Source organism: Psammomys obesus, unplaced genomic scaffold, assembly GCF_907164565.1.
Source record: "Psammomys obesus unplaced genomic scaffold, mPsaObe1.curated_primary_1811, whole genome shotgun sequence".
NCBI classification, from domain to species: Eukaryota; Metazoa; Chordata; class Mammalia; order Rodentia; family Muridae; genus Psammomys; species Psammomys obesus.
The window spans coordinates 7,200,226-7,215,520 of NW_026596152.1; the positions used below are offsets into that span (position 1 = coordinate 7,200,226).

The 15,295-nt window shown below is 44.7% G+C and overlaps 1 protein-coding gene across 1 annotated transcript in view; it reads right to left on the reverse strand.

The window, feature by feature from the left end:
* Tekt3 (tektin 3) overlaps positions 1–12,483 on the reverse strand; it is a 32,070-nt gene extending 19,587 nt beyond the window's left edge. Inside the window, exons 1-3 of the mRNA XM_055594399.1 lie at positions 12,403–12,483; positions 4,191–4,798; positions 1,311–1,394 (exon numbers count right to left, since the gene is read on the reverse strand). Coding sequence (XP_055450374.1) covers positions 1,311–1,394; positions 4,191–4,769 — 663 coding nt within the window. The 5' untranslated portion in view covers positions 4,770–4,798; positions 12,403–12,483. The remainder of the gene's footprint in view (positions 1–1,310; positions 1,395–4,190; positions 4,799–12,402) is intronic.
* Positions 12,484–15,295: the final 2,812 nt, after the last annotated feature.

Consider the following 15,295-nt stretch of genomic DNA (forward strand, 5'->3'; position numbering starts at 1 on the left):
CTTAAGCCTTCCATCTATTTTTATGTAATGTTTTGATATGTCATAGTTTAGAGATGTGAGGTGGGGTTTTGTGTGTGTGTGTGTGTGTGTGTGTGTGTGTGTGTGTGTGTGTGTGTTTGTTTGCTTGTTTTCAGATAAAGAGTTAAACTAACAGTAGGATTCAATGAGTGGCTGAAGCCGAGGCCACTCTGCCGTCAGTAGGAAGAGGTAGGAGTCAGGGTAGGACAGGCTGGGAAGTGAGATGGAAGGAAAGACAGACAGACACTGGCTTTGACCAGTGCATACTTGATCCCTATTGTTGTTGCATGTTAATCAAAATTTTAAAAGTTGTTTGGCAGAACACTTAAGGTGAAGAGCTAGTGTTTAATTCAATGTCTTAGCCAAAGGAAGAAACTGGGAGCAGCCTCAAGCACATGGAGGCCGAAGCCTTGACAGACTGAGAAAGGAGACACTATTGTAGTAATGCAGAAAGGTGAGAGAATTTAGGAGTAAATTGGATTTAGCAGCCAGAAAATGCAATGGAGCCTGGGAATATCCACAGAGAGGCTCAGGCACATCAGCTCAGAGGTGGCAGCTTGGCATTGAACCAAAACTTCCCCAGATGTTTGTGCCCTTTGATCTTTTGACGCCTCGGTGCCATTCCTGGAAAGAACTGGGAGGAAGGAATCAGGAGTGTGCACTGTGGACAGCAGTGATGCTTTTTTGACACTGTGGTGGCATCAAGCCATAGGGCCCAGACCCTGTGCCTTCCTTGGAGACTGAGTACATGCTGCCAAGTAGTGTGTGGGATGAGGGAGCTGCCTAACTGTTCAGGAAGGTAAGACTGAGCTGTTGCCAGGCGGCAGCATCTTCTCATTGTGAACTCTGGGAACCGGATAATCAAGGTTGTGTCCTACAGGGATATGCAGTGACATGGAAAACTTCAGTATCCTTTCAAAGGGATGAGGGAGTTTTCTCATTCCCAAATACGGCATGAGTGCAATCTTGGGGACATATGTATGTCATTACTGTGGGAAGCAGTGGTATCTATCTAAACATATTTGGCAGAATGACTGAAATACTCCAAAGTCAACGCTGATTGCTGCAAACATCTAATCTTTCATTATTCTTTCCTATATTTTTAGAATTCTCAGTCAACACATACTACCTATGAAACCAAGAAAATGAACCTTTCCTTGGCATTATAAATTTACTTCTAAGTGGCTTTAGAGAACCCTGATTTCTCCACTTAAACACAAGTTTGTAAACAAGAAACTTCTCATTACTGAAGCACCCTCCTCCCCCACCCCCCACCCCCCACCCCCACTTACCGTCAGTAGTTCTTTTTCAACTTCATCATGAGCTAGGTCAACTCCCATTCTCTTCTCACGATGAAAGAGACACTCTTGGGAAACCTGGAGATCCACGGAGCAGAGAGCTGGTCACTACAAACTGACTGCAGCAGAGCACAAGGCGGTCTGCTCCCAAGCTGGGCTTCTCACTCCAGTTTGGGAGAGCCTAGCACAGGACAGACCATGACAGAGAAAGAAATCCTTGCTGCTACTTAAAGGTTCATGTGTGCTCTAGAAATCAACTTGGGAAAATAAAAATAAGTCCTAATTTGGAAAACTGACAAAATGAATCTCCACCTACTACCAACCGAATTAAGCACTTGGCATCCGTTTATTGAGGATACACAGTGGGAAGAACTTGAAACATAAAGTCTGAGGTATTATTTTTAAATAATGTCTACTAAAAAGTAGAAAAGAATTTAAAATAATGTTTATTATTTTTAAATAAAAATGTAATATTTATCTTGAAATATTAAAATATTTGTGAAACCAATTATCTAAACCATATCTTTAAAATATTATTTATTATTTTCTAAGTGTAAAAAATAATATGCTTTTACCTACTAGGAATTAAAATAGCACTCAGGGACATATGAGTTCCAGGCCAGCCTGGTCTACAAAGTGAGTCCAGGACAGCCAACAGAAAGCCTGTCTCGAAAAACCAAAAATAAATAAATAATAAAAGAATAAAAATACAGAAAATGTTTCAGCCATACTTATCATCACTGCTTTGTTTGTTGGTTGTTTGATTTTTAATAAAATGGAGGCAGAACTGTCCCAACAATTTTATACTGTTTTTTTTTAGGATCAAATTAAATAGCACACTGAAGTTTTAAAATATTCTTTGAGGCAGAGACTATTAGTGATGACAATGAAAAGCAGTATAACTTGCTAGCAATGAAGTAGGTCATGACGTAGCTAAAATGCCTTTTCAAAGCCTTTCCCATGATGTGAAACTACTGTGTGACGTTAAACTGCTATAAACATAAAGTGTGAGCCATGTTGGAAGATAGTAGTGAAATTTAACTGAGCAAGTTCCTAATTTTAATAGCATAATCTATACAATCCACTGATTATTTAAGTGGATGTCACCACAGTGCCTTGCAGGACCCTTCTTCCGGTCCACGGTCCCACGAGGGACCAAGTGCACATTCTGGGCCCTAGAAGTTACAAGTGCTCACTGCTGCAAAGGTGATAGGCTAAAAACAGCCACCTTGTTGGTTTAACCCTGTTGTGTTAGAGTTTAACAATCGTCCTCCTAGCTATGGGGGGTTACTTTCTTGTTGGAGGGTTACTTCTAGGCAGCGCTGATTGCAAGCAGGACTTTCTGACTCCGTTTTGACAGTCCGTGTCGTGACCCCCAGGAACACCCAGGCCAAAATGGCTCACCTGAGAGCCACGGCAGGGTTCAGTCCTCACGAAGGGGAGTGAGGAAAGCAACAAAGCATCTTGGAGAAATTAAGTATCAGGGCATGTGGTCGTGGTTTTAAGGATATTTCCAGCCCTGAGCTAGGTCTTGACAAGCTAGGGTGAGTTTATCCAAAAGGACCCCAATGTGAGCACCCCCAAGCTCCTCGGGGGCACTGGGGGGGGGGGGTGTTGGTGGTTGGTGGAGAGAGGATGGAAGAGGAGCCACACTGCAGAAAAGCCCGACAGACTCCTCCAATCCCCAGACTTCTGCCCCTCAGTCCTCACTGTCGCCCTACAGGTGCCATGTGACCCCCGTGAGTATTCCGCACGGAGACGGCTGGTGCTGGCCGCACTCCCTGAGAGCGACACTGATTTAGTGTATGCTCTCCCTAGCTTTAGATGCAGAATGTCCTCTTGCTATGGTGGTGAGCATGAAGGGGTTGGAGGGCCCATCGTGCGGTCCGAGGGTCACAGGGGACGGGAGCCCACTCAAAGCCTACACCAGACGCCAGGGACTAACTGAAGTGCTGCTTGTCTAACCATGACAACTGGCCTCCACTCAGCCCTGTTTATCTGCGTGCGCGCGCGTGTGTGTGTGTGTGTGTGTGTGTGTGTGTGTGTGTGTGTGTATGGTGAGTGTGCGTGCATGCATGTGTGTGGGTGAATGTGAAGGTCAAGGTCAGCCCTGAGAGCTGTGCCTCCTCAGAGTCTATCAACCTCATTCTGAAACAGAGTTTTTCACTGGCCTGCAACCCATTGGCTGGCCAGTGAACCCAGCAATTCCCCTGCCCAGTCCTGCACCTGTCCACACATGCCGCCCTGCCCTACTTTTTCTGAGGTTCTGGGGATCAAACGCAGGTCCTTCTACTCACAAGGCAGAGGTGTCACCGACCGAGCCATCTCCTCAGCTTCTAGCAAATGACATTTTTTTGAACAACTGTTTTCTTAAATTTTCATCTTAATCTAGAACCTGCAGAAGCCAGGCCAGCCTTTTTAAAGGGCTAAGACGATGGGCGCGTTCAGGTGAACACAGTGTTGCGGCCTAATGGTGTTTCTTTAGTCTGCTTTGCTTTCAGAATTCGCTCAGAAACTCACTATGTGTGATGTGTGTAAAATGCCAATGGCTTGGCCATTACCGATGCCATTTACAGATTTCTTGATGAGTGGTATTTCGATAGGCAACACGAAATGAAAATTTACTGAAAATGACCTCTGACGACTAAGCTGCAAGCCAGGAATGGCAGCGCACGCCTGTCGTCCCAGCACTCAGGAGGCAGAGGCAGGCAGATCTCAGTGAGTTGGAAGCCAGCCTGGTCTACAAAGCCAGTCCGGGACAGCCAAGGCTACACAGAGAAACCCTGTCAGAAAACAACAACAACAAAACAAACAAACAACGCCAACAACAAAACCCTAAGTTGCAGAACCTTTTACTCCATATCGCACGCTCACCTGCAGAGGAGCTTCCAGCTCCTTCAAAGCCCTCTCCAGCCTTCTCTTGACATCAGTAAGTTCATTCGTCTCTCCAATCATTTCATCCAACTCATGTGTGATTTCAGATTTCCAAAACATTAGGTCGTTGACACGCTCTCCTAACTTTCGGTTACAGTCGGCCTGGGTCTTCCGGATAAGTCGGTATTTGTCTTGAATGAGACGGGAGGTGTCCACTCTGAGTCTTTCTGAATTGTGCCGTGCAGTAGCAGACTCTTGAAAGCTCACCAAGGTGGACCGGTACCAATCTTCAGGAGTGTATCTTGTGAAGAGGGTGGTTCTGTTGGACACGAAGGGGAGCATTGTGCTATCACACATTTGATGGGATTTTGTGGTCAATGGGGCCAAGTTTGGGTAGTTGGAAGCCGTTTTATAGTATGTGTTTGGTCTCCATGGAAGGCTCAAGCTGTGTGCCAAATTGCGATGGGGAAAGCGGTCCCGATAGCTTGATGCCATGACACCAATGGCTGGTAGATAGCTGATTGGTGCTGGTTGAGTGTGGGCATAAGTGCCCGGTAAAGCAGAACCTAAAAGCTCCATGCTGCTCAAACACTATTTGTAAATCTCTCCTGCAAAGGAAGGAAAGAAGGAAAGAATATCAAATAAATTAATCTCATAACATACATATAAAAGGTTACATCTGACATAGTACCCACTTCAGTGCTCCTGGATTCATTAGATATTTGTTCTCATATATTATCAGTACACTTCCTGGTGACAATTTTAAAGTTTCCATCCCCATGTCTCGAAAATATATGAAGGCACTATGTTTTTATATTGGCAATTTGCATTTTTTGAACATCAAATGCTTTAAATTAAAAGACGAATAATGTTGCATACAAACTCAAATCATGAGTGTGAGGTCACATTTAAACAGATAGTTAACTCTACATGTAACAGAGTCAAATCTTGCCCTTGCCGTGTGACGATGGGGCAAATTACTTAACCTTCGGCTGCCTTGTCTACAAAACCGAGGGGTCGATACCAGTGCCCTCTTCTTTGGATTGTTCAAACAGCGCTGAAGAAAGCAGTTCCTTGGCAGCACTCCCCTGCTCCATTGTGCCCTCCTACAAAGCACGTGGGCTGATGGCAGTGGGATGGCTGGTGAGGGACCATCCCCCTCAGGGAGCCTCCGGTATGGAAACTGCTGACCAGCCTTGGGGCTGGGAGGGTAGGCGAGGCTAAGCATTGAGCCATCTGGAACAATGTTGACCCAACAGTTTGGTTTTTTTTGATTTTTTTTTTAATTACCAGTTAATTTTTTAATTTTTTTTCAAATTACCAATTGAATGAAGTAAATGATGTAAAAGATAAATCCCCCTTGCCCCTAAAACTCCGCTGACTACTCAGGAGTCACTGTGAATGGCTCATTAGTGGCTGTGGCTTATCAAAGTATGATGTTCACGTGTAAATACATGTTAATTGTACATTATAGGCGTCTGCTCATGTGCCACTTATGTGTGCAGAGCTTTTTAATACAAAACACCGAGTTACCCTAATTGCAGTATGTATCATTCTAGAACATACTTTTTTTCTTTTTAGTTGAATGCATAGCTAGGACCTCTTAGGAAGACCAGGATGCCATGGACTGTGACACACTCTTTGGAATGTAAGTATAAATTCTGTCGGGGAGTTAATATCTAAAGACCTATTACTAAAAGGAGAGAGAATCAAGTCATAGTCTATTTGACACACTATGCAGATAAAAATAAATAAGTTCCTCAATGAGTCAATGGCTTTATACCGATACCTTTTTACCTAAACCACGGAATAACTGATTGGTAGAACCGTGTTCAAGTTAAAAATCTGCCCAGGCCACAGCATAGAACATCTGCCTAGGCCCAAGTGGCCCAGGTAACACTCACTCCCTCACTGTTTGCTAAATCTTCCTCTCCTTTTGCTCCCAGTCACCTTTTACTGGCATCTTTCCACTTCACTTTGAAACTTTAAATATTGCTTTTCTTCAAAGCAAGATCAAAGCAACTTGAGGTGCTGGAGACCTTAAGTCTGCCTTTCATCCAACCCATTTCCTTGTCAAATCCAGAAACAACATAGTTTTCTCCTAGCAAAAACCTTTCTACTTGGCTTGGTAGATACTTGGTGAATAATTGACAATAAAGGATCCCAACTCCAGAGGGTCATTTGAAGGGTGACATGCCATGTGGATTTCTCTACACCTGCTATGCTGGCATCTTGAGATATCACAATCCAAGCTTGTTAAAACTGAAAACATACAGCCATGGAAATGCCCATTCACAAACAATATGAGGCAGGAGGACTGAGAAATGGCCAAACAAAAAGCACACACAACTTTGGTTTGGGGAAGGGATGGCTGAGGATCTGAATGGATACACAGGATTTAGAATGAGTTCTACAAGAACCAACTATGCTATAGCCAAACCTGGAGCCCCAGCCATCCATCCTTTAAAGCCACCAAGGAAGATGGGGTGAAAACCATCCCTTGACCGGGTGTGGTGGTACATGCCTGGAATCCCAGCACTCAGGGAGCCAGAGGCAGGCAAATCTCTGTGAGTTAGAGGCCAGTCTGGTCTACAAAGTGAATCCAGGACAGTCAAGACTATATAGAGAAACCCTGTCTCGAAAAACCAAAGAGGAGGAGGAGGAGAGAAAGAAAAAAGAAAGAGAGAGAGAGAAAAAGAAAACCATACCTTAGTTTTACCAAAATTCTCCACCATCCTGTATTTTAAGCTGTTATTGGTTATGAAATCCAAAAGTATCATGGTCTAAAAAAATGTTTTAAGAACTCAAACAGGATTTCTCCCTACAACCATGGTGAGCTAGTAAAAACTCTACATCTAAAAACCTTGATCCAACATATGGAACAGCCTCTCTCACACACTGGGCTACAGGTAACACAGGGCCGGTCCCTCAGAGAAAGGAACCAAATAATGAGCCCTCCACTTGTTCTAGCATTGTACTTGGGGGTAATTTCCAGATCACTGTGGGAAAACCACACGAAACAGAGCAGAGCTTGGCAGGCTCCACATATTGAAAGAGTGGTCAGACTCTGGAGAGGCCTCAACAGCTGGGAGTTGTAAGCAGAACTCCAGAAAACATAAGCTACGCAAACACAGCTTCAAAATCTCCCCAGGGATGCATGTGAGTATGATTAGGCATAGTCTGCGCATGTTTCAAGGGATCCTCCTCCAACTTTGCCGAACAGGCGCAAAGCTGTCAGAGGAACTATTTCTAGAGCTAGAAGGTAGAGATGCGTTCTGAACTCAGAGGAGCGTGATGCTCCCAGGAGATGGACAGTGAAGATGTCAGAGCCGTCACCCATTTGAAGTCCTTGTGCTGAGAACACTTATGGATTGACCATGACATGTCAGCCATGAGGTCAGGTTTGCTGCCTGCTACATTGGGAGCTTGTGGAAACAGGTTCTAGCTGCAGGAAGTAAGCCGCTAGGGGGGCACGTCCTTGAGGGTGTATTATCTCTGGCTGCTTGGCTTGCCCTCTGTTTTCTGGTTGGCCATGGAGAATAGCCCTCCGCTACCATACTCTTCTGCTATCATCCTGCACATGGGGTCACGCAGTCCTCTGAAACCATGAGACAAAATTAATCTTCCCTCCTTTCATTAGTTCTTGTCTGGTAACTTTCAAGAGTAATGTAAAGATCAGAATAGCGTACTGAAGACTCACTTAGGCAAAATGTGAAAATGGGTCTCAGGATGCTCAGACTGGCCCACAAGTAACCTGGTAACACTCAACCATGCCACATTGTCCAGCATCTGGTCAAAACCTTCTTACCTACTCACAGACAGAAAATATGGCCCATCATTAATTGCTCAGTAGAAGCAGGTCTGGAAATGGAAGGGACGATGGGATGACAATAACTATAGAAAGAGCCAGATGGGACTTGCGCAATAGAGAAGGCAGAACAAATGCATACAATACGTACTTAACCTATTAACTGGGATGGGCAACAGATTGGACACTGGAGAAATAGATACTAGTTCATTCAAGCCTTCTGAAGAGGAAATAGAGATGTTCTTTAACTGAAATTTAAAAAAGAAGAAGAAGAAAAGCCAAAGCAGCATCATATGGGCACAGAAACTCTGCCTTTGTGATGTCATAAAGAGAGGGACCAAATGTTGAAAGAAATTACTGAATCTCTTCCACATGTGACAGAAACTGTTGCAGCCCTTAGATGGTTATAAGATATAGAAATTCCAAAACCTGACCAAAGATAAACAGAGGTACACACGAGCATACACATACCCCAGTACTGCCCCAAGGCTAATCCAAATCAAACTGCTGAAAGCAAGTCATAAAAAAAAAAAGGCTGAAAATCAGAGGTGGAAGAAAAAAACATCATGACAAGTAGAAAGAACAGGCATAAAAAGAAATTGTGGGACTGTCAGAAAGCCTTATGAACAGGAAACAGAGCTTTTCTTTAACTGAAATTTAAAAAAAGGAAAAGAAAAGAAGAGAAAGCCAAAGCAGAACACAGTTTCCCCCTAATGTTTGTTTTGCATGCCTGGCATCAAACCCCTAGTCTTTCACATGCTGAGCAAACATTCTACCAACTGAGCTACACGCTAGTCCAAAACAGACTCTTTGGAAAGCTGGAAGGAAGCATAAGGCAGAAATTCTGTAGCAAGTGAAATGTCTCTAATTCTAGTTTGCTTTCTATTGCTAAGATAACACCATGACCAAAGGCAACTTAGGGAGAAAAGGGCTTATACATCCTGATTACAGTCTGCCTTGGAGGGAAGCCAGGGCAGGAACTAAAGCAGAAGCAGGAATCACAGAGGAATGCTGCTTACCAGCTTGCTCTCCATGGCTCACCCAGCTTGTTTTTCATACAACTCTGGACCATCTGATCTGGGCTGAAACCACCCACCGAAAGCTGGGCCTTCTCACATCAGTCATTAATGAAGAAAATGTATGTTGAGCGGCCTACACATAGACTGAAGGATGATATTTAAACAGCACTATTTATATATTTATTTAGAAAAAAACATTTTAAAGATAAAGCATATAATTTAAAAATAAAAGTATAGAAATACATACAAGTAAATAGTAATAAAAATTGAATGTATTATGTTAATAACAAACCAAGTAAACCTCAGAACAAGACCAGAGATAAAAATGAACAAAAGGATCATATTCAAAGAGATATGACAGGGCAAGATGACTCAGTGGGTAGTGTCCTTAGCTGTCAAGCCTGAGACCTGAGGCCCATCCCTGAAATCCATATAAAAAGTGAAAGGAGAGAACCGACCCTAGGATTTATCTCCTCACATGCCCACCAGCACTCACAGATGCACACAGCAACAATAAATAAAAAGAACATCTTAAGAGACACAGCAGTCTCAAATGCCTGTGCAATCATTGGCCTAAGTATGTAACACAAAGGTTGACAAGATTAAAACAAGACGCAGTTGGATGCCCTGTGCTCGTCTGTAATGCATAGAAAAGGCATCCTGATGAACGCTCATTCGAGACTCTACACTTCCTGGTATCTTCACGGTGTCTATAGAGCACTCCACACAGAATGGAGCCTTGCGCACAATTTCCACCTGCACGGAGAATGCCCACCAATGCAGACTCTCACTAGCCACAAATCTCAACAACCTTAAACCATCAGAAGTGTGCAAGGTACGAGTTCTCTGAACATATCAAAATTAAGCTACAAGTTGATAGTGGACACTTAGGAATTTCCCGAGTAACAGGAAATTAAATAACACAAGTCTAAAAATGTCGTGAATCAATGAGGAAATGGCATGGGAAACTGGGAAACATCTTTAACTGAATGAAAACAAAACACAACATATGAAAATTAAGGAAACAGCAAAAATTGCTGCTAGAGCGAAGGATATATATCCTCATTCATATTAGAAAATGACTTCAAATGGGTGATCCGTAGTATTTTTATTTTGTTTTGGTTTCTGTTTTTCTTTTTCAGCTTTTCAAGACGGGGTTTCTCTGTATAGCCCTGGCTATCTTGGAACTCTCTCTGGAATTAAAGGCTTGTGCCACTGGTGATCTGTCTTTTAATCTAAGAAGTTAAAAAGCAAAATAAACCGAAAGCAGAATGAAGAAATAGCAAAAGGTGGCGGGGGGGGGGGGGAGGAATCAATGAAGCAGAAAAAGAATAAATAGGAAAAAAAGGGAGAAAAACAATAAAACTCTGTCAATAAAATTAACAAATTGGCTAGACTTGCCAAAATCAAAAGAGAAGGCAATTTAGGAATGAAAGAGGGATGTTACCACCAACCAAGCAGATACGCAAAAGCTTGAATAAGGCAACGTCACTCTCAGTTTTGTGTTAAAAGTGGACCACACAGGCCCAAACGATGGGTCAGGGATAAAGGCACTTACAACCAATCCTGATGAGCTGAGTTCAATTCACATGGTGGAAAGAGAGAACTGACTCCTGTAAGCTGGCATCCTCTGAATGCCACACACACACACACACACACACACACACACACACACACACGCCTCAGCTTGAAAAGGACTTTGGATTAATTTGCTGATTGTATCTGTTGCAGTGCCGAGTCTCCAAATTCAAATTCAGTCTCTCTATGCAAGTATGTGCAACACTTCTAAGATTGTTACCACTGTATTCACCTCATATCTGCAAGGAAATTCAACAAGCTCTTTGGGAAAATGACTGAAAGCAGCTATGGAAATCATCCCCTAGTCCGTATAATTGATTGATTTTTAAATAAAATTTGGGCCAGATGTGGGAGACAGACTTAGGAGGCAGAGGCCTATGGATCTCTATGAGTTTGGGGCTAGCCTGGTCTACATAGTAAGTTCCAGGCCAGCCAGAGCTCCAACGCATAAACAGATAACTAAATAGATTATATTTTGCCACTAATAAAGAGCATTGGAGGAAATGAGATGTGCTACAAAGTCAAACAGTGTTGGACTTTGTTCATTTAACATGTGATCTATGTGTATTAACATACAGAAAGTGCTATAACACTCATCTATAAATATTAATTTGCTAAGACAGAACCGACACCACGAAGAATACAAGTACTGGAAAGACCCGTTTACGCTTAAAGATGGGCTTCATTTGAATGGACATATTTTATCAGAACATTTTAGTCAAGACTTTAGTATCATAAATATTTAAAGGAACAAAAAAAACTTTTAGAACGTCTCCAGAAGACACAAATGCAGAAACTGTGCTGCACACACACACACACACACATACACACACACACACACACCAGCCTCAGATCCACCACAGGCACAGGGGCCCTCACATCCACTGGTTCTGGTAACGAACCCGGTGTCAGATAAGATTAGAAATATATGTTAATAGATACTACAGTTAACTAGGGCGTCTCTTCACACACACACAGAAACAGAACGTCCAAGAATCCCTCTCTAGTATTTTAAGGGAGCAAACTAAAAGCCCACGAGCAGGAAGATGAATAGGGGAGGTGAGGTCTCTTCACGGCACATCTGTTGCCCAGTGTCAGTTTCCTATCATTACATAAACTTAAAGCAACACCGTGTGGCGTCCAGACAGACACCTGATGAGAGAAGTGGAAAATGTGCAGAGTATAAGACAATAGGTGGTAGGTGAGTGCCCTGGGGAAGGAGGGGAGGGTCCGTAAGACAGGTTAAGGGGTGGATGGGGTGACCTGGCGTACAGAGGCTGTTCACCGAGTTATTGTGCGAAATATTTTTCATTTATCAAAGGAATAGAATATCTTACCAGATTCCTCCAACACTTTACCTAACAACAAACAGCTACCTTTCTGCAATGCCTGGGCAAAGGACGCTCCTGTTTTCTCAAGTGTTTGCCTATTACAACACCATAAGCACCAGGGATGGTACTGAGGGGCTTGTTTTTAACACCCCCCCCCCCCCCAAGGCAAGGAAGATTTAGCCGGAAGTGGCCCCTGGACAGGTTGTGCCAGAGGACAACCTGGTTTGAATTTTAAAACATGTCCTCCCCTGGGCCAGTTGGGACGCCTGGGATGAGAAAGCAGCTGGGAAGAGAGCCCGGGTTTCAGACACAAGGGCCACCCTCGAAAAGCAGGTGAGATGCAAGACAGATGCCCCTTCCCTGGAGCACAGAGCGGGACAGCGAGCAAAGGCTGCCTGGGACCTAGGTTGAGACACCCAGGTCTCCCAGGCACGAGCTACCGTCCTACATGCCTGGACCTCCCTTAAACCCCTCACCTGTGTGCGCCCTGAACCCTCAGCCACCTAGTAGCCGGCTCTCCCCGCCTGCCTTGACATCAAACCGTGGACCACTCAAGGCAGCCGAGGTCCCTCGCGGGAAGCGCAGGAAGTGGATTGGGCACTAGGCAGGGAAGCCCTGCCCTAAGCGGTTGCTATGGACGCTCACGAGCTTAGCAACCGCGCTGGAATAGAGGATGTTGGGAGACCGGAGAGTTCTAGGACGCACAGGCATTCGGCGCATTGGCTGCTTTGGGGATCTTTCCTCTGTTAGGTTTTCAGTAAACACAAACTATTTCTGCAGGCCCTGGTCACGTGTTTTACTTACATGTCCATCATTGCCAACTCCTTCCAAACTCTTTCGAGTTTGTTTTAACAAGGTGGGGGCGGGGAGCTGAGGCTGTAGACGCTCATTGGCCTCGCAATCACACCCAGTGGCAGAGCTCTAAAATGCAGAGTGCCTCCTGCGATGGCCTCCCAGCTGTGTCAGCCCCGGGAACTCACTGACACTAGTAACCCTTAGCTTCCCCAGGATTCAGGACTGGATAAGCCACATGGAGACCCTCCTGCGCCACCCAGCACTGCTATGCTAGCCTTCTCTTTCCCCAGTTCTCCTTCCCCTCAGGCAACTCCAGGTTCAAGTTGCCTTTCTGGTCAGCCATTTGCCTTCTTTTCCTCTCAAGTGTAGTCAGCGTTCTCTTGATTCTTGGGATCCGGGATGGGCTTCAGCGATGCCCCAAAGCTGCCACCAACATAGTATGTTCCTCCTCGGGGTCAGAAAGCTAGAAAATTCTGAATCAAATTTCACTGAGGTGTATTGAAGATGGGGCAGTCTTTATGCTTTGTATTGTACCATCTTCAACAGATCATAGCGTGATGGTAAGTGACTATTAATAGCCATGTGTCTGACTTTAAAAGAAACAGGAGAGATCATAGCACAAGCTGGTTTTTGAAGCAAAATATATGAATGTTATAAACTTCCTGGTTAAGTTGGGTTAAGTTGATCAACTCTATTTACAGGAAAAAAAATCTATTTTTTAAAAACATAAGTCAGATACCCATTGTATGATTGTCAAATGTTTGCCAAAACTAAAAGCTAATTATCATCCTTGCACTTCATTGTGCTTGACAGAAAAAAAAGGTACACAGCTAATATTTGTGTCCCGGAAACCCAAATGTGATGCTTAGCAGAGGAGAACACTTAGCAGCGGTCTGGACACACAAAGAGGTAATTGAGCTGACTGAGGCAATGTACCACATCGCCTAAGTAGCACACGGGGTGAGGCCAGCGATACAACTTCCTCCCTCCGTCCTGCTGTCACCAGGCTTCCTTTTTGGGCACTCTGGGGTTTCCTATCACTCAGTCATCAGCCTTTACCCAGAAGCCATCAGCTTGTTATAGCTGCACTTCCTCAGCAGAAACCAGGGGCAGCTATGACTTCTGAGAATCCGGGGGCTGGCCCACCCTTGCCAACCCAGTGGCTCACTCATCTTCCTCCCTGCGTTCCCAAATGGAAGTTGCTATCAGCGAGCATATGCTGCTCTCTCACTTGGCTATTCTTTGAAAATCTATACTTAGCTCTGTGAACCTTGCTAAGGACTCTCCTAAGACCCCTGTTACACATCAGAGCCTACAGGAAAACAAAGTCACCTCCAAACTTAGGCGTGCCCATTTTCCTTGTCCATGATCTTTCCGTTGAAAAAGGTTTCCTAACTAACATTTACATGGAACCACAGTACATCCTACTTTCTAGGTACCTGAAGTAGCCTTCCAGTGTCCCCTCATTTCCTCTTCTCTCTCCCTAGGGACCTTCCACTCTCAGCTTATGCCAACCATTCCCGTTAAACCTGCTTCCTCATCTGCTTCTTCAAGGTATCAGACTTTCCCTTCCCTTTCCCTTTTCCCTTTTCCCTTTTACCCTTTTCCCTTTTCCCCTTCCCCTTCTTCCCCTTCCCTTTCTTCCCCTTTCCTTTCTTCCCCTTCCCCTTCTTCCCCTTTCCTTTCTTCCCCTTCCCCTTCCCTTTCTTCCCCTTCCCCTTCTTCCCCTTTCCCTTCTTCCCTCCCTCCCCTCCCCTCCCCTTTCCTTCCCTTCCCCTTCCTTCCCTCCCCTCCCCTCCCCTTTCCTTCCCTTCCCCTTCCTTCCCTCCCCTCTCCTGCCCTCCCCTCCCCTCCCCTTCCCTTCCCTTCCCTTCCCTTCCCTTCCTTCCCTTCCCTTCATGTACGAGCTATGGACCAGGGCAAGTCCCAGGTCAACCCAGCCGATCCTGCTCCTGGGAAAAGCGTTGTTCAGGGTGGCTGGAGAATGGCATCTACCAACTCTTTTTGTAATAGGAGAAAATGAAAATTGAGTGGAAAAGGGCATTCCAAGAGTGGCAGAGGCATAGGCCCTCAGAGCGGGAACTGCCTTGTCAGAAATTTGGCAAAGAAAACGTTTGGGGCTTTGGGTTTGGTTTTAAGTTTCTCTTCTAAAACAACATGTAATTAAAAACAGTTCTGTGTGTTTATAGTCTACAACATGATGTTTTGAAATATGTATATGTTGTGGAATGGCATTCGGGTTGTGTAACAGACCACACATTTTGTGTCCATCCCTCCAACGACAGACACTACTGGTTAGTGTTTTGTCAATTTGACACAAGCTAGAGTCAACTGGGAAGGGAGAACCTCAATTGGGGAACTGCCTCCATCGGGTTGGCTTATGGGAATGTCTGTGTGGGACATTTTCTTGATTCATAATTGATGCAGGACCCGCACTCGCACCCCCGCCAGGTGCTGGGTTGTGTAAGAAAGCAGGCAGACAAGCCATCGAGGCAAGCCATCGAGGCAAGCCATCGAGGCAAGCCATCGAGGCAAGCCAGTAAGGAGCATCTGCATCAGCATTCTCTGCATCAG